At 40.5% G+C, this 24251-nt stretch overlaps 1 protein-coding gene across 6 annotated transcripts in view; it reads right to left on the bottom strand.

Annotated features, from left to right (window-relative positions):
• The window catches only part of TMCC1 (transmembrane and coiled-coil domain family 1), a 129641-nt gene that overhangs the window by 77643 nt on the left and 27747 nt on the right, over positions 1-24251 (bottom strand). Inside the window, exon 1 of one of the 6 annotated variants that reach the window (XM_063121416.1) lies at positions 2838-2953. The exons of the other annotated variants lie outside the window; for them this stretch is intronic. Within the exon in view, the coding sequence (XP_062977486.1) occupies positions 2838-2876 (39 nt within the window). The 5' untranslated portion in view covers positions 2877-2953. Of the gene's footprint in view, positions 1-2837; positions 2954-24251 lie in introns of those variants that run through there. 6 annotated transcript variants of the gene reach the window in all.

The following is a 24251-nucleotide window of genomic DNA, read 5'->3' as shown; positions in this document are numbered from 1 at the left end:
TAGCTGGGGGAAAGGTAATAACGGCCGTTGAAGGCAATGGCAAACCACCACGCTATAAGGCCTGCCAAGAAAATGTCAGCAAAAGCTGGCGTCCCTCCAAGAGTCAGTAATGACTCAGTGCTTGCACAAGAGGTTCCTTTCCTTTCCTTTCCTAGCTTAATGTATGTTCCGGGTAAACTGGTTGAAAGTATTATTAAAGATAAAATTAGAACATATGTAGAAGAACAAGCCCTGCTGAAAAAGAATCAACATGGCTTCCGCATAGGGAAGTCCTGTCTCACTAGCCTTTTAGACTTCTTTGAGAATGACAATGAACATGTGGACAGAAGTGGTCCAGAAGACATTGTTTATTTAGACTTCCAAAAGGCTTTGGACAACATGCCTCACAAAAGACTTCTGAACAAACTTAGCAGTCCTAGAGCAAGAGGATTGGTCCTCGTATGGAGTCACATACTCTCAGCCCAACCTACCTCACAGGGTTGTTGTTGTGAGGATAAAATGGAGAGAAGGAGGATTATGTACGCCACCTTGAGTTCCTTGGAGGAAAAAAGGCAGGATATAAAAGGAAAGGAAAGGAATCAGTAACTGGTAAAAGATTAGAAAACAGAGAATAGGAATACATGGTAAATTCTCCCAATTGAGGGACACAAACAGTGGGGTACCACAGGGGATCTGTATTGGGGCCAATGCTTTTCAATTTGGACATAAATGATCTGGAATTAGAAGTGAGCAATGAGGTGGCCAAGTTTGCTGATGACACCAAAATAACTAGCATGGTAAAAACAAAAAGGGTCTGTAAAGGGCTCCAAAACGATCTCTCCAAACTGGGAGAATTGCCATCAAAAATTGCAAATGCACTTCAGTGAAAACAAGTATAATGTGATGCGCTTTGGCGCAAAAAAACCTAACTTCATGTATATGCTGATGGGACCTGAACTACTGATGATAAGATAAGATACATTCATGGAGTATAAGGCTATCAATAGCTACTAGTCCTGATGTCTATATGCTACCTCCAGTATCAGAGGCAGTATGTTTATGAACACCAATTGCTCGGGAACATGAGTGGAAGGATACTATTGCATTCATGTCCTAGTTGTGGGCTTCCAACAGGTAGCTGATTGGCCACTATGTGAACAGAATTCTGGACCAGATGGGCCTTTGGTCTGATCCAGCATGGTTCTTATGTTCTTATGTTAATTACATGTTTATGTAGCAATTCTACTCTCTCAACACAAGACAATGACCATTTACTCCTCATTCCCAATATCACCAACAGCAATCATGAGAATCCACAGCCAATGACCTCACATGAGTCAATGGGCCTAATCCTAATCCAACTCAGTTTCAGCCATTTCAGTAAAGCCATTTAATAGCATTTTTAACAATATGTAGATGAGATGTTAAATACTGATGTGCATATTTATTTTATACTGTATGCTTTTATCTGTATGCCGCCCTGAGATCTTAATGATATAGGGCGAGATACAAATGTTTTAAATAAATAAATAAAATATACCCCTATATTCTAAGCATACTACTTAGAATTACTTCCAAGCTAAGAGTTTAGAACTGAGGTGTAAAGCGACATTGGGAGCATTGCCAGGGACATGCAGCTTGCTGCTCTGCAGATGCTTTGTACTATAACTTCCATAATGCCTAACCATTGGCCATGCTGACTGCGGATGATAGAAGTTGTAGTACAAAGTATCTGTAGGGCACCAGATGGCCTACCTCTGCGCTATACAAACCTTCTCTACTTGCAATCATGATCTGTGGGGGAGGGTGGACAGCATTCCCTCTTTCACTGATAATTGATATGCTCATTGCTTAGCAATTTCAGAAATGCTGATGAACTCTGAAAGCGGTCATACAAAACGCCAGTTCATTGCAATACCCTAAGGCTTCCCAACAGTCTAGTCTGCAGGGGGTGCATTTTGACCTAAATGCAATGATCAGCAGCTGATCACTGCATTTAACACTAAAAAGAAAGCAATGTAGTGAAAGAGATGCAGAGCCTTTATAGGTAATGTAGTGAAAGATATGCAGACCCAGGATTTTTTTAAAAAAAACAAAAATAAGCCTATTCTGGTTATTAACCTTTGAAGTCCAAGATCCTACAATTCAAAAGATGCCTACGGAATGATTTATAACTAGAGGCTGTCTCACCAAAAGGTATTTCAGTCCCTCATTTTATTGAGTCTGTTTTCAAAAATATACTGAATTGATTTCAAAACTAGAAATAATGAATGTACTGAATAAAGTTATTTGCACGTCCAAATCTGCCTAATATCTGTTTTGCCGAAAAGCATGTGAAACATGTTAAAGATACAAAATATTAAGCAGCAAAATCTCTTCAGACCAACTCCTTTGTTCTTGGTACTGCTGAAAGCCATGCCTAATACTTTGAAACAACAATAGGAGCTGCCCTGTGCTTTACCAGGTGGATCTCCTGGTTTCCTGTGAAATGCTATCCAACCCAGAAAGTCCACATGTTCTGTCTATCAATCCCATCTTTTTTTTCCTGTTCTGGTATGATAATAAGAGCCCTGCTTCATTTACACCACACAAACACACTAGAGTTTAAATCCAAAGGAAGGAACAAGCTCACTCAAACCCATAGTTCTGTTTTAGAGAGACAGAAAATATATGTCTGCCAGCAGACAATTTGCTTTAAAGACCTTTGTGTCTGTTGGAGGGAAGAACAAAAGGCAGAGCTGCTTTCTCTCATAGAGTCCCCCGCCCACTTCTGTACAATCAGAGATTTAACTGATTTACAGGAGAGAAGTGATATAATGAGGACAGTCCCATATAGCCAGACAGCAGAAGTAACCTACCTTTGATAGCTGCCTCCTGAGGCTGAAGCGTTGTACCATGATCACCTTTTTTGTCCAGACAAAGCAATCCACAGGGGGAGGGTGGGAGAGGAAAGAAGAGAGACTGACAGCTGTCTAAGACTGTGTAAAGCAACACATGCTGCAGGCTGCCAGACAGACAGCTCCAAGGAGATCCCTCCTAGTCTTGAAACTTCAAATCAGTTCATTGTTCTTTTCAAAAGAGCTTGTGAAACATGCAGGCAGAGACAGCATGGAAGGAGGGAAGAAGGGGAAGAATCCTGGCGCTGTTCACCCGGTGCCAAGCTTTTTAGCACTTCCTGTGAGTCAGCTGTGAGGGGTCCTGACAGATGGACCACCCCCCTCTCTAGATTCATTAGCTAAATGTTACAGCAGAGCCACCTGAGCCTTGGAAGGGGCAGGCTCGCTGCTCTAGTTAACACTGGGTGGGGTTAGCAAGCATGTGCCTGAAGTACCGGCAAGGAGGGAGGTGAAACAACAGCCAAAATAATCCTCACAAAGGTTTAACAGCACACCCTCCCCCTCTTGTGGGTGTCAGCTTTATAAACACACACGCGCACACACACATTCTTCCACTCTCATTTCAAAATGCAACCTAGCATGCTCAAACCTCTGAGGAAGAGGTGGGAGGGATAGTTGGTTAACAATGGCTCAGAGGAAGCCACACTCTCCTACCAGGGGCTCAGCAACTGCAAGGTTGTGCCTAGTACTACTAGCTACCCATTTCCTTTGATTCATATGCGGAGGGGTGGGGAAGAGGGAGCTCACCTCTTGAGTGATCATCAGGTACAATAGCACATACTACAGCAATGACACCAACTTTGCTGGCCTATCAAAGCAAATTAGAGGTGTTTGCTTTGCTGTGGAGAGCCGGGTGGGGGTGGGGACCCTGGCAAATGATTAGTAAGAAACTGACTTTCCCATCTGAGCAGTAAGAAAAACTCAGACACCCTCACCTCTGAGAGAAAGGATGCAAGGGAAATATTTTAACACTAACTAGTTTAAACCTTTGGTCTCCTAATGGTCTCCAAACGATACTTCACCAAAAACCACTCTTGGGAAATGGAATTCAAGGATTGAAACTTTTGACTGCACTTATGCTCCCAAACCCTGCCTTTGGAGGAGGGAGATATGCAGGGGCAGAAAGTTGAAGCCACTTACTTGTAAGTGCCAAATGATTTGGCAAAATGACCAGAGCTGATCTGGAAAAGGGAGCCAAAACAGCAGAACCAGGCACAGGGCATACTGTATGCTATTACACAAGCAAAAGGCACCCATACTGTAGCACAGCCAGTTACAGCCTTTTAAATTTTGCATGTGCATGTATAGAAAACACCCATACAGTTCTACATTATTAACTCAAAGGAGGGCCATTTACTATGCGTATTTGCGTAAGGTATTACACAATGGAGCCCAACCTACTGAAGGCCTTTAGGCACTGCTGCAATACAAATAAAGGATTTTTGGAGCTGGAGAGGACAGCATCTTTAACCCATTCCCTGCCACCTCCAACATGAGTAGTTCAGCAGCTTCAAGAACTAACATCTGAACATCACAGGCATGACCAAAAAAAAGCCTACAGTACAAGCATTTGAAATCTCAATTCACTGAAACACATTCATATATTAAACTTTGTAGAAATTTATATATGAACAATGCAGCCACTGTGACCAAGGTAACTAAGGGCCTTGCTAGACGAGGCCTTAGCGCACTTTGAGGGCTGGTTTCCCTGCTGTGTGTCCACATGACGCACAGGAGAATCCAGCCCCAGGCCGCACTTAAGCCTCCCTTAACGCGCCATAAGCGAAGTCGGGGCTGCGGAACGTCTAGCAAGGGCTCAGCGCTGTGCCCATCGGCCCGGAGGGAGCGGGGGGGGAGATGGGGGGGAAGGCCGGACCAACAGGAGAGGGGGACGACGAGGCTGGCACGGAACGACGAGGGAGGCTGGCACGGAATGACGAGGGAGGCTGGCACGGAACGACGAGGGAGGCTGGCACGGAACGACGAGGGAGGCTGGCGGGCGACACAGGGGACGGGACGGGACGGGACAGGGAGGGAGGGCAGGGAAAGAGTGGGCAGGGGGCTAATTTTTTTTAAAAAACCCTTACCTTCTCCGGAGTCTTCGGGCTGCACATGGCCCCTTTAACAACAACAAAAAAAAATGGCTGACACTGCAGGGCTTCCGCAGTCCCTGCGCGTCGGCCGTCTAGGAGGCGGGGCGGCGCGCCCTAATGTTAGCGCGCCGTCGCCTCGCCTCCCTGCCAGCTTATCCCGGCAGGTCTAGCAAGGCCCTAATATTGATTGTGAAGCCTGCCTAGGAACAAAGGTCGGATCTCCATACCGACTTAACATCCATGAACAAGGATATATTGAAATAAGCTTGCACCTATTATTTTCTATGCTTTGTATTCCAGGGCTGTCCTTTCATTCATGGAATGTTCTTTGCTTCAGTGGAAGTTTCCATGAAGAGAAGTGGGATGTAGAGAAGCCATTTTTGAAGATTTCTTTTTCCATCTGTGCCACCTCCTCCTATACAGGTCGAGGATCCCTCAGTTTTGGGGCTGTGTGCAGGAGGGCGCAGAGGGAAGGGGGAAATCAGCAAAGGATGGGATGCAGACCTTCACTCAGAATACTCTACTGCCTTGTGGAAAGCATCCTGAGTTCAGGAGGGATGGCTGAGAAGAGAGAAGGTTCTCTCCTACCCAAGGATCATGCAAGTAGCTAGAGGAGGTGTTTGAGCTGCCTCCTAAGTTTAATTCTTTCTAATCTGCTACTTGAGGTGCACGATAGAGAAAACCACTACTTTCTGTAGTGACTAGGTGTTGGATAAAGAAGACAACATTGGTTTCTCAAATCCACAGACAAATCAACTTGCTCAAGTATTTCCTGGCTGGCAGCATTAGTTAGGTAGATCAATTTATTAGTGCACACTGCCAAAATTTATATTTCCTAGAAATCTAAGCACTTTTTGTTGTTGTCCTGAAGTTGTTTCCACCAGAAAGCTATTTCTTCTAATGTTACAGAAGACAATTAAATGATAAGTTATAAATCTCCCCATATGCAAATATTATCTGGTGGAATTCTGCTGAGTGTGTCTCAGCATTCTGAGATTAGGATGGCCACTGTAAACAGTAGGGCCTTTTCTGTGGTGGCATCCCAGCTGTGGAGCTTTTTGTCCAAAGGCGTTTGTCACCTCTGCACCTTGAAATTTTAGAGGTTGGTTAAGGCCTTTTTGCTCTTGAAGGCCTTACTTTACTACTAAGATTGCTTTATGGCTTGATAATATTTTAGATATAGTCAAGCTTGATGGTTGTGATTTTGATGGAGAAACAGAAAATTTCAACAGAGGACACACACATAGAGTTTTTGACAACCGTAAAATCAAAATTGAATATATAGCTTTAAACACCTTTACTGTGTTTAATGTGTACTGCTTTGAGGGTTCTTAATGAGACAAAAGTAGGGCTGTCACTCCATTATAGAAACCTTAGTTAATCATATGAGTTCTAATTAACTAGTGAATTTCCAAAGTAATAGATTTAGAAGGAAAACATATTCCCTTCCTTTTAGATGATTCGTACATGTGTACCAACAGGTGTCATCTTAGAAAAGGCATTTCTGACTATATAATCAGTTTTATGTATTTTATGGTATTTGTATCTAACGTTTCCCGCCTCGATTCAGAGGGAGAGGCGAATAAGAAATAAATTTGTTGTTTTTGTTATTATTAGAAGAAAGGTGAAAGGCGTCTCCTCCAAGACAGCACCTGAGATCATCAATTTTCATAAGCATTTAAAAAAACATGCATTCCCCAATTAAGTGATGGCACATTTTTAGTCTTTTAAAAGACTTTTAAACAAATAAATAAACTTATAGACTAAATGATAGAGCCATAGTCGATAATTTTATAAAGTTGAATTCAGTGTTCACGAGGACTGAACAGCTGGTTAAGATGAATCTGTAACAAAGGTGTTCATTCTTACAAAGTGCACTTATATGTAGCAGTCTGTAGGGGGTGACAAGAAGCAGAGGTTAAGAAGCAACGCTTGTGCAGACCCATCATGGATTGCAAGAAACCTGTTCTAATGGCAAGTCTTTGTTCTGCCTGGAATACTGTATGCTCAGTAACAAAACTGCTATGAAGATGCCACCGCTTCAGCTATACATACCTTTATCCAACAAAAGCAAACACACACACACGTACAATGAGTATAATCAGAAGTTGCTGTATCACAATTTACTACTAACTCATTTAAGATGCACTGCCTTGCCTCTCACTACGTGGGGTTAACAGCTGATGGAACAAGTGACAGAGGCTCAGTAATGCCCGAGGCAATATAAAAGTAGTACATCAAGTGTAACCTGTTCAACAACGTCTTGCATTTTATAACTGTAGGTTGGAAAAAGGATTGGGAATCCAACCTTTGATAATTAGGTTTTACATTTTACCTCAATTGCATCAAGCATACAATCATACTTCTAAGTGTAGGCAGACATTTATGCATATTTCATTACATATTTGACAAAGAACTAAAGAAAAATCTCAAGAACACTTCCCTTCCAAACTTACTTACATTTGTAAAGCCATACAGCACAATCCCATGCATGTTTATGCCGAACCAAAGCCCACTGTGTTAATGGAGCTTACTCCATGGGTTCAAATTCTGGGTTGTCTGTCCCCCAACAACCCAGAGTTCGCGATTTGGACATTACGATCAACAACCCTGGAAATGAGCATCCCTGGGTTGTGTATCTCAGTGGAAGCCAGTAGGTGAATTCCAGCACACCTTTTTTTCGAAAAAGCCATCAAGACAGTGTATAACAATTTAAAATAATAAAACCTTAAAAACAAAACAAGAATATTAAAACATTTAAACTACATATTTTAAAAGACTAAATTGAAGAGATGCATTTTCATACAGTTTCTAAAGGCCAAAAGGGTGGGGGCAAATCACTATCCTTGAGAGAGCACATTCCATAGTCTGGGGGCGACACAGGAGAAAGCTCTCTCATGTGGGCCTGACAAATGGGCCTCTATGGGTAATGGCACCCTAAAAAGGGCCTTTCCTACAGATCTCAATACTGAGGCACATTCATAGTGAGACAGGCGGTCCCTTAGATTTTTCCCATTGTAATGAAATTCAGTGTCTCCTTACAAAGATGAAAGGCATGGAACATGCCACCCACCTCTTGCTTTTTATTTGTGTTTGACATGATATATATTTTTAAAGATAAAAGCATGCCAAAAATGCACTCTCTGAACCAAACACTATCTGGATAGCGCCATGGAGTGGGGAGGGGACACCATCCATGTATAACTCCAAGGATGGACAATAGCATAAACTTTTTCATTAAGTCTTGACATCTCTAGCCAGCTTTATAAGCATATGTGCTGTGGTATTCCCTCCCCCATAGATTGTGGACAAATCTGCTAGAAATGAATGTTAAAAAGAAAGGTACTTCGACATATACCTTGTACAACTCTATTTATTGGAACTTTGGCACAACAAAACTTAATGTGGCTGCTCATAAAGTCTAACAAGCTTTTGTACTCTACTGCTAAAAGATTTATCTGTTTAATAGGAAAATATTTTTTAAAAAAAGAAGACTAGATAGATATTTAAAAACATGATTCTTGTGTGTAGTAGACAAGGCACTGTCGCATTCTATCCATGCTCCCTACTTCCCCAAACAATATGAAGTTCCAAGGGCTGCATTTTACATTTTCCTCACTGTAGCTTATTTTGAAAACAAGCTACTGCTATCCCCCCATACGATCAGACAAATAAACTACTGTGTGCAGTCTGAGTCATCGCCTGTCATTTCCTGTCTGCTTCAGTCCTCCTACCCCAGCAGTGGCGCTGTTTCACCCATTGACATTTCACAATATCCCAGTGAGAAGAGAGAGGTTAATTCAGTCCTTCCAGCATCATCCTGACAAGGGGTGATCGCTCTAAAGTGCTGAAAATGTGCGGGATCGGGACCAAACGTCATACACAGCCTCCCCAAGTCAGGCACCAGAAGCACCATCAAAACTCTGTGCGATTACCCACAAAGGAATGAAAACCCTCAGTGCACTAAAACCCTGGGTGCACCATGAGTGCAAATAAACCCTAGGAAGGTTGCAGGATCAGAATGGATGATGCTGTTTTTATACTGTTTTCATGTCTCTGATGGTTTTTAAATTTTGTATATTTTAATGTTTACTGTTTTTAGCTTTTGTGAACTGCCCAGAGAGCTTTGGCTGTGGGGCGGTATATAAATGTAATTAAATAAATAAATAAACCAAACTGCATACATAGCCTCTGCTAGTAGGGATGCACACTAAGGCCACTGAAAACCCTGCATGCTGACAGAGCCATGTGAGCGAAACTATCTTTTCTCCAAAAAAGGGGGAGGCGCCTATAACTCCATGGAAGTTTGCAGAAGCCGGACAAAACTTCATACACAGGATCCCCCATACAAGGCAAAATGACAACCCTGGACAGCTGCCGCCACCTGACCGAGATGGTGTTTGACCCTTGAGGAAGTTGCAGAGTGCACCACCATGGCAAAGGTTAGGGTGGGGTCGGGCTGCAAGCGCAAATCAATTGCTAGGCAGATCATGGAAATAGAGATCTGCTGGCTGGAGGAGAGCGGTGGCAGCATTTTTTACCGCTCTTGCCAAGCGACTCTGTAGGCAACCAAAGTAACCCTTGGTGATTGCCACAAGACACGATAACCATGATGTGTTAAATAACCCACTCTGCAAAGCGTGGGTTATCAGAGTGGGTGATGTTGACCAAATAAGCCATTGTGGGTTTAAAAAAACCTCAAGAAATGACATGATCACCCATGATAGGTTAAGCCATCTGAATCCAGTCACACACTTACTTGAGCAAACAAGCACCCAGACTAGTCTATAAAGTAGCATTAGTTCACCCAAAAGGAAACATGCCCCTAGGAGCCCAACCATAGCTCCTTACCAGTCTCCTACGTACAAAACCCCAGACTTCTTTATCTATCTTTGGGACCAACAACCAGTTTTTCATTATTGCACATACAAATATGTATATTACCTAATACCGGGATCCCCAAAGAGGGTGCTGTGGCATCTGCAAACACCTCCCACAGCACATGCCAAGCACTTTTGCCTACACATGAGTTTTGATATTTCCCCCTGCAGTTTATTTCATTTTATATGGTGGACAGCCATGCTGCAAAGTGAAGCTCCCGGCCTGCCATCTTTAGTTTCCCATTGTACCCAAGTAGGCCCAGAGGCATTCTTAGAATATGAAGATGATGAAGCGACAGGGTGCACGTGTGTGCTTAAGCTTTGCCTGGCTACCTGGTAAAAATATTAAAAGAAAGAAAATAGTAGTGGACACTGGTGCTGCTGATACCAATTGATAAACCAGTATGGTGGGGTGCTGGGGCTGGGAGTGAGTGAGAGGAGAAAATAGGTATGTATGCTGAGCACATAGGATGAATACTTATGTGTTTATATGTGTTGATCTGGAGTGACAAAGGTTGTGTGTATGCATGGGTGGTGATCTAGAACAAGAGAAACGTTTGTGGGGAGTGAGTTAGCTGGCTGGGGTGAAAGAGAAAGAAATGTTTGCCTTCTGTTCTGGAGGGGAAAAAATAGCTCAAAGGAATGATTTTGTATGTTGGGGCTAACCCCCACCTCTGCCTTTTCAGGAGTTATTTTTAGCATCACTGGTTTGCCTTTCGTGAAATGGGTGCAATGTGATTGGCCATGCTTCCCCATAGCAGCCATTTTTGGCAGCATTCATGACACATTCTTTAAGTTCCAAATAGTGCCCATTGGCCCATAAAGGTTGGGAATTCCCCAGCCTAGTACTAGCATCAAAGGCCATCAGTACTTATTTAAGCAACTATCTTCTACCCATCATTTTAGCTATACAAAAGCCTGGACAAAATGTAATTTCTTCACCCTACACAGCTATGACGCCACATACCTATTTCCAGCATAGAATCCAACTAGATAACTCAATTATTTCACATTTATTTACTCAGATTAACCTGGAGAAAGTTTCGTGACAATATTTATAGCTTATACTGATGTTGAAGTTGGGAAAGCCATTGGCAAGAAGGGTGGGAATGGCTCTTTCTTAAACCTTTTCTCACTATAAGTACAAATTCAATACCTCTGTTGACTTTTACTTTTGTCTTCTAATTACTCTCTCTCTCTCTCTCACACACACACACACACCTGTTATTTGATACTAGCTATATAATATTGCTGTATAGTAATGAACAGGTTCTCATCATACATCTCAAAAGAATCAAACTAGGTATCTCAGAAGTATCTAGGAATGTATACTTGCCCAGACTTTGGAGGCTGTCTTCTTGCTGCCTGCACTGAATGAAGTTAGGCAGATGGCTACAAGAGTGGGCGTCCTCAGTTGTGGTGTCCCCTTTACAGAACACTCTCCCTATTGAGGTTTGCTTGGTGCCCGTCACCCTGTTTTCAGCACCAGGCAAAGAAAATTCTCTTCTTTTATTTATTTATTACATTTTTATACCGCCTAATAGCCAAAGCTCTCTGGGCAGTTTACAAAAATTAAAATCATGAAGAGCATAAAAACAACCTACAATCTAAAAACATAGATACAAAATACAATATAAAAAGTTTTTTTGTAATTGTGATTTACATTTCTGAGGCTTTAACTGTTGCTGTTTTAACCTGTTTTATTTTGTGAATTCTGAGAATGTTTTGTTAAAGGGTGGCACATCATCATCATAAATAAATAAATATAAATAGATTGACATTTGCTCAGGATACTGTATGGAGCACATTGAGTAAGGAAGCAATCACATTTTTATATTTATGATTTTGTTCACATTATTTGAATATTTCAATGAGGAGCAACCAAGATTCAAATGCTTCTGAATCCCGATGCTACATCAATCATGTTTCCACTTTTGGTATTGTTTCCATCCTGAAAAAGAAACTTATTAACTGTTGTCTGAAGTTGCAGGGTGGGAAAGGGTGAAGAAAGAGTAAAAAAATGTGCCAACTTGATAAAAAGCTTGTAATAGTTCCAGTAGTAAACAGATGCTAGATCATTAGTGTTTCTCTAACATGTTGGATTCCTCTTGTTTTCTTTTTCACCAACAATTAATGCTGTTTCATTAGAAGAGCTGTCCAGAGCACTGTCTGGTTAGTTTTATTGGATAAGTTTTAGTTGTTGAGGCCTAAGGATGTAGACAAGGTGCCTGGCCAAGTCCGGTCAACCACCTGTGTGCCTGACCATTGTCTGTCATGGCTTATTACATTTAATAGGGATTTGATGTCTGCCTGGGTCCCAGTGGTTGTCAGGTCCTCCTTGAGAGACGGAGTGGCATTGGCCATCTTAAAGAAGGCAATTATTAGGCCACTCGTGAAAAGCCTAACATGGACCCAGAAGATGTTAACAACTATAGGTTGGTTGTTAATATCCCCTTCCTGGGCAAGGTACTTGAGTGGATGGGTTGCCGGCCAACTCCAGGCCCTCTTGAATGAAACTGATTATAGATAGATCGATTTCAGACTTTAGGCCTGGTTTTGGAACAGAAACTACCTTGGGTCACCTAGTAGGATGACCTTTGCCAAGAAACAGACAGGGGGAGTGCAACCCTGTTGATTCTATTGGACTTCTCAGTGGCTTTCAATACCATCAATCATGGTATCCTTCTGGATGGGCTGGGAGTTGGAGGATGCTTCCACTCCAACTTGGGTGGCTGATTCCAAAAGGTGATGCTGGGGGATTATTGTTCTGTCAGTTGGCAATTAAGCCATGAGGTGGCACAGGATTCTTATTTTATCTTCCATGTTGTTCAATATCTACATGAAACCACCAGGGAAGGTTATCTGGAGATATGGATTGGAGTGTCACCAATATGTGGATGACACCCAGTTTTAACTCTTCTTTTCATCAAATCCAGATGAGGCAGTGGGTGTTCCAAACCAGAGCCTGGGTACAGTAATGGATTTGACGAGGGCCAATAAACTCCAGACAAAATGGAGATACTACTATAATTGGTTTGTCTGCCTTCAATCTGTTCTGGAGAGGATTGCACTCTCCCTAAAGGATCAAGTTCATAATTTGGGGGGAGGGTGCTCTTGAATCCAGCATCACTAGAGGCACAGGTGGACTGTGGGGCACAGAGGATCTTTGATCAGCTTAAGATGATATACCAACTACATCCTTATCTGGATAAAGATAGCCTAGCTACAGTTATCCATGCTCTGGTAATGCCTTTGAAACCTGCCTTTGAAAATGGCCCAGAAATTTCAGTTGGTTCAAAACAGGGTAGCAAAATTGTTAATGAGGACTGGCCAACATGATCATATGCCAGTACTTTTCCATCTGCACTGGCTGGCAGTTCAATTCAAAGTGCTGGTATTAACATTCAAAGCCAGAATACAAGACTGATCAGTGTCTATCTTGCAGCCATTTAATTCAATTCTATATTCATGTTGTATTCTGCATACTGCTTTGCAGCCTATTGCTTTTTCGCATAGTTTACTTTGAAAAATAATAATAATAACCACTTCTCGCTGCACTCAGGGTATATATATATATACACTTATCCACTTAGGTGACTGCTTCATACATTTGACAAAGTAGGCTCTGGCCCAAAACAGCTTACAGTAAATCATTTAGTCTTTAGGATGCCACTACTCACTATTTCTGCTGCAACAGACTAACATGGCTATCCAGAGCATGAAATGAGCAAAGCATCATTTAAGGCAGCTTTAAAGACTAGCCTTTTCCAGCAGGCCTATCCAGATCAATGTAAAATCAAGAATTTTTAAGATCTATTGATTCCTGTACTAATGTTGTTCCCTGCCTCGATCCAAAGGGAGAGGTGGGTAAGAAATAAATAAATATATTATTAATCATCATCATCAATAGCCCACTACTGAAAATTCTGAGACTAAGCAGGAAAAGGCTATGATCAATACATCACTCCCCCTACAAAGCTTTAAATGGAAATAAATGTATTTTATACATCTATCATTTTTATGACATGCATTTAAAATCACACTTTGGGTACTTCATTATTTTAATTTCCAGCTGTGGCATAACAAATCAGACCAGAGGGAAAAGATCCTGCTTCCCAGTGCTGCAACTTTATGATGTTAACTATGAATAGCCACTTTAGCCTTTGCCTTTACCACCTAGAGGCCTAAAGTGCCCTAGTCCAGCTGTTGTACAGTTTATCCCTAAATGGCAGTTTCCTGCTTGAATTAAGGTCACATGGATACCAATACTTACTGCAAAGTTTAAGAGTCTGTACTGGCGGAATTTTCAGTAAACAACTGAAATCCCTGAGAATCCTTGATTCTTGTTCCACATACCAGACATTGAGACTCCACGTAACAGGTACATAGTTATCTCTTGGATGCTTGTAAATTTTGCTTGGATCTCTGGTTTCATTACTCTCAAAAGCTTGTGTAGCAGAGATTCACTGCTGCTGCTTCTCACCCACCCCCACTTTTTAAAAAATCAAGCGTGAGGTTATATCACTAAACCAGTGGCTGTGTGATGGCACTAAACTATAAGAACAGAACTGTTTGCTTTCTGTCAAAAATCTTGCCCACACAACAGTCCTATAGCGTTGCAGCAGTGTTGTCTGTGCTACAGCCTGGTAAGCAATGTGCTGACTTCTGAGAAATTTATTTCCCCATAATTCGTTCTGCCCAGTGATGGTATTATTCATTGGCCCTATCAAGAGACTTCTGGATAGGCTAGAAAGGAATACTAACTAATCCATCCACCTACATAAATATTATTTTTAATAAAATACCCCAAAAAGCTAGGCAGTAAAGCATGATGAAATTGGTCTTTATTATAAAACTAAAGCAAAGGATTATGGTGCCACTTTTTGTTCACTATCGGGAATACAGCTATATCATCTTCAGGGGTAGAGAAATTCTACATAGCTTTCATTAACAGGCAAGATATATCTCATTTATTGTCAAAAGCTACCATACTACAAACCTCTAATTAGTTAGGTAGATTACGGTATTTCCAGAGGGAACAGAATTAGTATCTGCTATATTTGTGATATTACCAAAAAGTAAGTTGTTATGCATTAATCAAAAGCCCTCATAAGAAGTCTTAGGCAGGACAGTGGGTGTGGGGAGGAGAGAGAGGGATACACCCACATACCAGGACAGTTTCAGTAAGTAACAAGTTACCAGAGCTCTGTGTGTCTATGTTACTTCCGAATTATTTGAAGTTGGCAAAATGTTGATAGTGTTCAAACATTATCCAATGGCAAAACCAATTTATTTCGATATAGTCCCAGCTTACCCTGTTTTATTATAATTAATAAATAGTGAATAATGTTACATTCAGTAGACTAGATGCCAGAGGTTAAATACCACTACTGCTCCATCAGAATACCTGGGACAGGAATATTTTTAATAACAATTTGATCTAGACATGCATATAAAGTGTGTGCACTTTATAAATGAAATCTGAACACATACCATATCTTCGCTAGATTATTTTGAGTTCTTGAAGATGGAATGCAGTAAGACATTTTGCAAATATGCTCTAGGCAGAGTAGCAAACCCACAACAGGCTTCAATGACTCAGGAATTCAACATCCGTGAAGCCTAAGGAGAGCTGTAAAGACAGTAATGAGGCTTCTAATCTTAGGAATGTATACCACATTAAGGCCGGCTAAGGAAAGGGTATGCCACTACATTTCTAGTTAGGCCAACTGAGAAAACATTACGGATACTAGGACCAGTTGCTTTTCCCTCCAGTGGCTAGTAGGAGAAACTGACCAATCTGGTCATGTGGCTGACTAATTTTCTTCTGTCCCCAAATAGTATCTCCCACCTGCTGCACAAATGCTTGTGCTATCTCTGCCCTCCACTTCCAAGGCTTGGAAAGTAACTAGGCCTTAATAACTACGGGTTGTTTTAGTGAAAATGCTTGAAATGCATCTACCTTGTACTATCAGAGAGGAAACAGAGGGGAGTGGAGTTCATAGAATCATAGAATAGCAGAGTTGGAAGGGGCCTACAAGGCCATTGAGTCCAACCCCCTGCTCAATGCAGGAATCCTCCGTAAAGCATCCCTGACAGATGGTTGTCCAGCTGCCTCTTGAATGCCTCTAGTGTGGGAAAGCCCATAACCTCCCTAGGTAACTGGTTCCATTGTTGTACTGCTCTAACAGTCAGGAAGTTTTCCCTGATGTCTGGCTTCCTTTAACTTGAGCCAATTATTCCGTGTCCCGCACTCTGGGAGGATCGAGAAGAGATCCTGGCCCTCCTCTGTGTGACAACCTTTTAGTATTTGAAGAGTGCTATCACTCTCAGGCAGCAATGGAGTTACTCAGTTTTGAACTGCCTCGTTCCCATCCCATTTTCCTCAGTCACTGCACTTCTCAAGATAGTAATTTTGCAGTTTGCTCCAACTAAAGTTCTTTCACCTAATCTCAACGCTAACGTGATTATGTGCATTTTGAATACTTAAAAATTCTATATAAACACTTTGTAACATCAAAGAGAAAATGTATTATTTTGGTGCAAGTGTTGTACTTTGGCTAAAGTGGGAGTAGAAATTCATAATTATAGCTTTAAAATGCACAGTGTTTATTTGATGTTTGGGTGGAGACATTCAGTTTTAGTCTGAAGTTACTCAGTTTTGGTTTGATGAATTACCTCTAGGAAATTAGTGGGGAATTGACTAGCTCTCAAATAACACAGGGATATGCATGTGCACATTTCCGTTTTGCCCTTGTGTATGAGAGCAATCGTCAACTCCCTTCTTTAAAAAATGAGGTCAAGTCATCAATCCAAGCCTCACAAGTCATGACTTAGCTAGCTAACAGGACATATGAACCCATTTTGAGATGCTAACAATTTTCAGAAGGCCCACAGCACCCTCTGTTGGTAAAATGCTAGAGCTTAGAAGCCCTATGGCTTATTTTCCTTGTGCGAGAGCAGTCACTTAATCTAATTTCCACAGCCACAGAAAATTTCTCTTAACTGCCTCATCAAGGCTGAAGCCAAAAACATTTCACATTAAGATGTTAGCACAATAAGTGTTTGCTCAGTACATGATCTTCAATGTGAAAAAAAAACCCATTTAAAAGGTGTGAGAAGGTTTGTAAAAAAATCTCTACTTTCCACTGTTTGGTTTTGCACTTATTTTACAGCAATTGCTCCTAGGCACCACTGATGACTTGACACTTTTTTATAAGCCTGAAAGGGCAATAGCCATACTTTCACAGCCTTGTTACTTTAAGCTGATGTACATCAAAATATTTTTTAAAAAAACTTGATGTGTGCTGACACATATAACTGCCTGCATTTAAAAATAAACTGCAAAATTATGAGTCCTAAACCTGTTGCTTTGTTCTAAACACTTGGTTAAATAAGAGACAGTCCACCCCCTTCCAAACAGAGTTGATTATTTGAAGCACACGTAGCCCAAAGCCCATTATTTGGTTCAGTGCTAGTTAGCAGTCAAGTGAGGAGTATTAGAGTATCATGCACTGGTAAAGTTAAGCAAAGCAGCAACTAAGGAAGCTTTTGGTAGTGATTCCCCAACATATGCATGCTTAAGAATGTAAGAGCCATGCTGGGTCAGACCAACGCTCCATCTAGTCCAGCATCATGATCACACAGTGACCAACTAGCTGCTCACAGGAAACTGACAAGCAGGACGTGAGTGCATGTAACAGCACACACACTGCCACCTGCAATGTTCCTCAGCAACTGGCATATGTAAGACATATTGCCTCTGGTACTGGAGGTAGCATATAGCTATCAGGACTAGTGGCCTTTAATAGCCTTCTCCTCCATGAATTTGTCCAATCTCTTTTTAAAGCCATCCAAATTAGCGGCCATCACTACATCTTGTGCAAGTGGACTCCAAAGTTTAACTATGCCCTGTATGAAGAAGGGCTTTCTTTTATCTGTCCTGAATCTCCCACCAGTCAGCTTCATGAGATTACCACAGTTTCTAGTATTATGAGAGAGAAAGAAAATGCTTTCAAGTGGCCATGCACTCTCAGGGTAGAGTTAGAGATAAGAAGCACAGGATTTCGACTGCTTCTGTGTCTTTGCCCCCACTTTTGGTAAGGGGCACTACAACAGTTAACAACATGCGGTCAATCTGGGCATTTCCCAAACCAAGCCTTGCATCATTGCTAAGGATAGTTGGAGGCAAGGAAGTGAGTGGTGCAATGCAGTTGATGTTAAGAGGGAGAGGAACAACCCCAGTCCCCACCCCAAGCAGCAGTTCCATACCTCTTATAGTGGCCTCTTATAGTGTATAGAACTTACTAAGCCAGTTCTCCACAATCCTTTAGTCTAGTGTGACTAGGAGTATTCCGATGAAGATGCAAGCTATGTGAATAGGGTCTGCTCCAGTTCAATGAATAATTACTTTTATGGGACTAAATGTCCTAAGAGAAGGAAGGGCAGTATGGAGAAAGAGAACACTGGCTCACATCCCTTTCATTTCTAGAACCAGTCTCTTGAATGATATTGTTTGGTGTCAACTAAACTGGTATGTCTGTGTCAAGTAAATGCACAAGAGTGATTGCATGCCTGCCACAATGTAGGTGAGATCCTCTACTTCCAGGTGATGCATCAAAATGTTAAGGTAATTAGCCACAGCAAGCTATTGTGCACATGGCTATTACACACTAAAATAATTTTTACTTACTTATTTGTTACATTTATATACCGCCCCATAGCTGAAGCTCTCTGGGCGGTTTACAAAAGTTAAAAACAGTAAACATTAAATGTTTGCAGATGCACAGAAGCATGTCTTTTACTTCTTTCCCTCTCTCTTTTACACACACACACACACACACACACACACACACTAACTATAGCTAAGCACTAAAATGCAGGTTTCTGAGGCCAGGTGCTGGTACAAACTGAGCTGGTACAAGCCTATAGATGACAGAATGTTATGCTAGTTGGTGCAAAGGCATGTATTTCTTGGCCACAGACCTATGCCTGAATTCTGAATTGGCTAAAGAGCTCCTAGTTAGAAAAGGTCTTCTAGTCCTGATCTATATGTTTATTGCTAAGAAAGAAAACCGAGGGATTACACACACACACAGTGTTGTTCCTACCTGTTTTGTTTTACTTGTTTATCCAATAATAGTATAGAACAGAACTCTTATCACAATTCAAAGAGGGAGAGATTAATATCAGCCTGTAAAACAATCCTGCAGTCCTGACATTGCCTTATCAATACGCAATTAGCACACTGCCATCTGACAGTTTGTTACCTTGCTCCAACACACAAACAATGTAATCCTATCTCTGTACAAATCATCAGCACTGAATCTGGGCATTTTATCTGAACAGCTCCTAATATGTTTTATAGTCTGGGGTTACAGTTGCAACTTCCGGACAGCAGTCTTGAGTGATTAAATTTTTTCACAGAGTAAAAAGGCACATAAGTGTAGTCATACCAGCCTCAATCCCTCCATTAGCTTTAATAGCAGGGAACTTGGGTAAATCCATGAACAATCTTGCATACAGCAAACAAAAGTATTATCAACAGGCTACAAGTAATGTTAATAGCATGAGGTACAGCCATGTCAGGATTCTGTTCATACAGTGTGCAACCAGTTGTCTATGGAAAACCCACAAGCAGGACATGAGTGCAGTAACTCCTTGCACCCATGTTCCCCAGCCAATGGTATACAGAGGCATACTGCCTCTGATACTGGAGATACCATACAGCCATTAGGAGTAATAGCCTGAATTTGTCCAATTCCCTTTTGAAGCCATCCAAACCTGGTGGCTATCACTACATCTTTGATAGCAAATTGCATAGTTTAGCTGTGCTCTGAGTAAAGTATTTCCTTTTATCCACCATAAATCTCCCACCATTCAGCTTCATTGGATAACCCTGTGTTCTAGTATTCTAAGAGAGGGAGAAAAACTCCTCTCCCCATACACACTTTTTACTAAGTTAAACAGTATCAGGCATTTTAATCTTTCTTCATAGGGGAGTTGCTGTCCTTTTCTGCACTTTTTAGACCTTTACAAAATCCTTATTTTAAGTGTGATGACCAGAACTGTACACAGTATTCCAAATGTAGTGATACCATAGATTTGAATGAGGAGAGTATGATATATAGTGAAGGCAACCACAGTTGTGTAATAATGTAAAACATGTTCACTACCTCACAAAACTGGGAAATTGATTAAGATAGCGCAGAAGAATGGATCCGTTGGAATGACAGTCAGATTTAACAGCACCAAAAGAAAATACTCTACCGTAGTATATAAATGTATTAGCAAAGAAATGCTTGTTTTCAGAAGGGAGCTCACACTAGGATTGTCTTTTCATACAGAATTCAGTTAGAATGTTTCCTAGCAGAATCTTAGCTGAAAATTAGCCACCAAAACTACATCGTGAAGTTATTTTTTTTATAAGAGAAACTACTCATGGCCTAATAGATAATTTTAATTGAATAGAAGATCCCAGGAGGCAAACTTTTTCATCAGGACACTACATATAACATGCTCTTAATTTTTTCCCCACTGCAAGTGGTTTGCTCCTTATAACTTTGATTCAGATACAGTATTTCATCTCCCTCCATCACTACACAGGTATTTTCAGCATTCTCTTTAGTCACTTCATCCTCAGATTCTGGACTACCCAATTCTCCTTCCATGACTCTTCTGTTATGAGTTTTCAGTTTTCTATCTAACACTATGACCATTTAAATATTTTGCATATTGTTGTGCACTGTTATTACTGTTCTATAGGCAATAAGCAGGTCTAGCAAACCTATGAAGAGCAAGAGTAAGATATAGTAAGCATACATTCTTCTCTCAATCAATACCTATACTATGATACACTAACCTTATTAAGCATTCTGTTATTGTGCAGGCAGATTTCTTTCACAGAAATTTCTAGTAACCACTACTTCAAGAAGAATTCTTTTGTATATCTTGATTGAAGATTTAGATCTTACAGACGAAATGTAGCATGTGTGAATGCTGACCAAATTTGTGGATAACTGCAAATCTATCCTCTAATGGACACATTGTATGTATGATCAATCAAGATGCATCAACATCCAACCAAGATAAGAAGTTGCCCCCAAACAGCTAGCTGATGCAGAGAGATGCCCAAGTTCAATAGGGAAAAAGGTATTCCCTTTCAAGCAGCAATAAAATCTTTCATGCCACTTTTAAGAGTTGAGATTCTCATCAAGCTTTCCATAGTACAAGTAATTTGGGAATTATTGAGTTTCTTTTCATCACAGTTGAAAGAATTTTCATCACAGTTGAAAGAATCTTCAAAGACTGGTATACAGCATTCTTATTCTACAAAAGGATCTCATATAACTGTCTCTCTTTTAAAGCAACCACTACCTCCTACTGGTTTTACACACCCACTGTAGAAAACACCCTTTCAGAATCTGCAAGTTTAAAACAGCACTCCATAACAGGTACATCTATTAAACATTGTCAACAGAACAACCAGACTAAGCCCCAAACATTGGGCCATATGGGTTGATATCAAGAACTTGTCAGAAGTGCTTCCTGTTTCCTCAAGGATTCCGCAATTTCAAGAATGTAGTAGAAAATAAAAGGATGAAGTGGAGTGGGGAATTAAGTACCTTAGTATACTTTTAGGTGCTAATAAAATGACGGAAAAGGGGGAGGTTTTTTATTATTTAGAAAATATATTTCAGACATCTATAATATATATATGGGTAGAGAAGTATTACAGAAAAAACAAATGGGAAGGCACCGATCACAAGGAGAAAAAGGGAGGAAACCTTCAGCTGCAGGAGCTAAAACTTTCAGGCCCAATCCATTTTTAAAATCAATCAATCAGATTACATGTGGATTTGGGACAAAGAAACAATGAGTGATCCCATTTCTGAAAACAAAGGCCAGATGTAACCCAGATCTGTCTGTTGCCTTGGGAAAACACACAGGTTCCTGGTAAGGTAAGAACAGAAGGACTGTGCTGTAATTCATTTTTATTGTGGCACAAAGCCTCATAAGCAGGAGTATAAGAATCAGAGTTAAAGCCTAACTATTATTGTGCTACAAGCTTTTGGAGGCACAAGTCAGTTAAGTTTAAGGGGCCAAGGACTCTTCCTGTGGTTGAATAGAATACAGCCCATATGCTGAAATTTGTCTCAAATCCAGGTTAGTTTTAGGGTTATTTTGAGCAAGTTTCCCTAAATTGGTGCTTTTCTCTACAAGTCAATGCCTCACTGTCTGAAAGTCTACTACATAATTGTGCATAGCATCATAAAAATTGGTTGATCACACTGAGAAAGTAACTCACCTTTTCAGAAATCAAACATTTATTAGAAGAAACAAGCAGCTTCACTATAGTGTGATTTCTAGTAAGTACAAATAAGATATACTAATTGCTATCTCAATTCTCCAAACTTAAGGAATGTTTTAGTGGCCATTTGTGAAAACAAATTAAGTTTAAGAAAACTGATACAAACAATATATCAAATTTAGGTATAACTATGCTTATTACAATAAAATCATATTAGTAGAGAATATTTTTAATTTTAAAGCAAATACATACATTTAAAATTTAAACAAAATAGTCCACATACATCAAACATTAAACAAAAATCCCCAAACACGTTTCAACCATACAGGTCTTCATCAGTGGGAAAAGGATATGTGGATTTTTAAAAAAAAATTATACAAATATTAAAAAACAACTTTTTATGCCCCAGATATAGGGAGTTCCTATCGGACCTGAAAAGCAGAAAAAAGAAAAAATATTTGACAAATGCCTATTGGTGCTCTACCTCCTTTCTTTTGAGCCCAAGGTTTTACTCTAATAGTGATTATTTACCCAAAGTTGGCTCTTGTAAATCTTCAAGCTTGTAGCAAGAAAGATGGGGGACTAGATACTCCCTCCTGTCTTCAAGAGGCTGGTGGATAAAGACACCTAATTAGTTATTGTAAAGTTGGCATAATTGAAACAACACTCCCACAACTTGCTCACTCTTCGAGAAAAGTATATAATATTGAGTAATCTTACCTTGGCTTCCAAGTATGACTTATGATGAGTATACAACCCAGATAAGGTCAGTAATTTGCAAACACTTGGATCTTTTGTCAGAAATTCCACGATGTAGAAAGGACCCCATTTTTGCATATACACGTACACAGAATTTGAGGGACATACTGGTACACAGCACCATGAAAGCTCCTCCCTCTTTGGTACCTTCCAGTGTTAGTGGTGGTAAGATTGTGGGAAATTACCCGTGTGGACATTGCAGCGTGTGTGTGAACAGTATCACATTAAAAGTATTTGAAAACCCCGCAGTTAAGCAAAACCATTATATTAAGGAATTTGTTAATTGCAATACCAAGGGAGTGATTTATGCCATCAAGTGTCCATGTAATTTATTGTACATCGGTATGACCACAACAACCATCAGAACCTGCATCTGTGAGCACAAAAGCTGCATTCGCGCCAAAAGACGTCAGGCACCTCTGGCCAATCATTTTCTTAATATGGGACATGATGACAAAGACCTGAGATTCTGGATTATTGAAAGGATTCACGGATATGGGACAAGACTATATCATCAACTAAGAAGGAGGGAAATATTCTGGATTTTTACCTTAAGGACATTACAACCACAAGGATTCAATGAAGAGTGTAATTGGATGCCTTGGTTGTAATCCTGTTCTATTTTAAAGTACAGTTCTATTGTATTCCTTTTCTGTCATTTCTTGCCATTGTTCTGATATATATTTTCATATTTATGTTCATTCTCATATGTAGTAAGTACTATTAGGTTTGTATTAACTATGTTTTTAGCATTATATTAGTCCATTTAGTCCCCTTTAAGGAAGCATACAGGCCGTTAGCACATTTGCTACACATTTTAGGACTTGAAAGGCAGCCTAATCAGGAGCAGATTTCGGAGATTATTTATTCCTTAATTAGCTGATAATGCAGCTGGAACAGGCTTGGGCCACAATCAGGAGACAGCAAATAAAAACTGCATTATTGAGAACATGGCTTCCAAGTTTATCTTGCATATTTTGCATATATCTGTTCATTCGAGACATCACTCATGCAACTAGATATTACTTGGGAGCCAAGGTAAGAGTACTCAATATTATATACTTTTCTCTAAGAGTGAGCAAGTTGTGGGAGTGTTGTTTCAATTATGCCAACTTTTCAATAACTAATTAGGTGTCTTTATCCACCAGCCTCTTGAAGTCATGAGGGAGTATCTAGTCCCCCATCTTTCTTGCTACAAGCTTGAAGATTTACAAGAGCCAACTTTGGGTAAATAATCAGAGTAAAACCTTGGGCTCAAAAGAAAGGGGGTAGAGCACCAATAGGCATTTGTCAAATATTTTTTCTTTTTTCTGCTTTTCAGGTCCGATAGGAA

Source organism: Elgaria multicarinata, chromosome 3 (assembly GCF_023053635.1).
Source record: "Elgaria multicarinata webbii isolate HBS135686 ecotype San Diego chromosome 3, rElgMul1.1.pri, whole genome shotgun sequence".
In the NCBI taxonomy this organism is placed as follows: Eukaryota; Metazoa; Chordata; class Lepidosauria; order Squamata; family Anguidae; genus Elgaria; species Elgaria multicarinata.
This window is presented reverse-complemented; position numbering and strand designations above follow the sequence as displayed.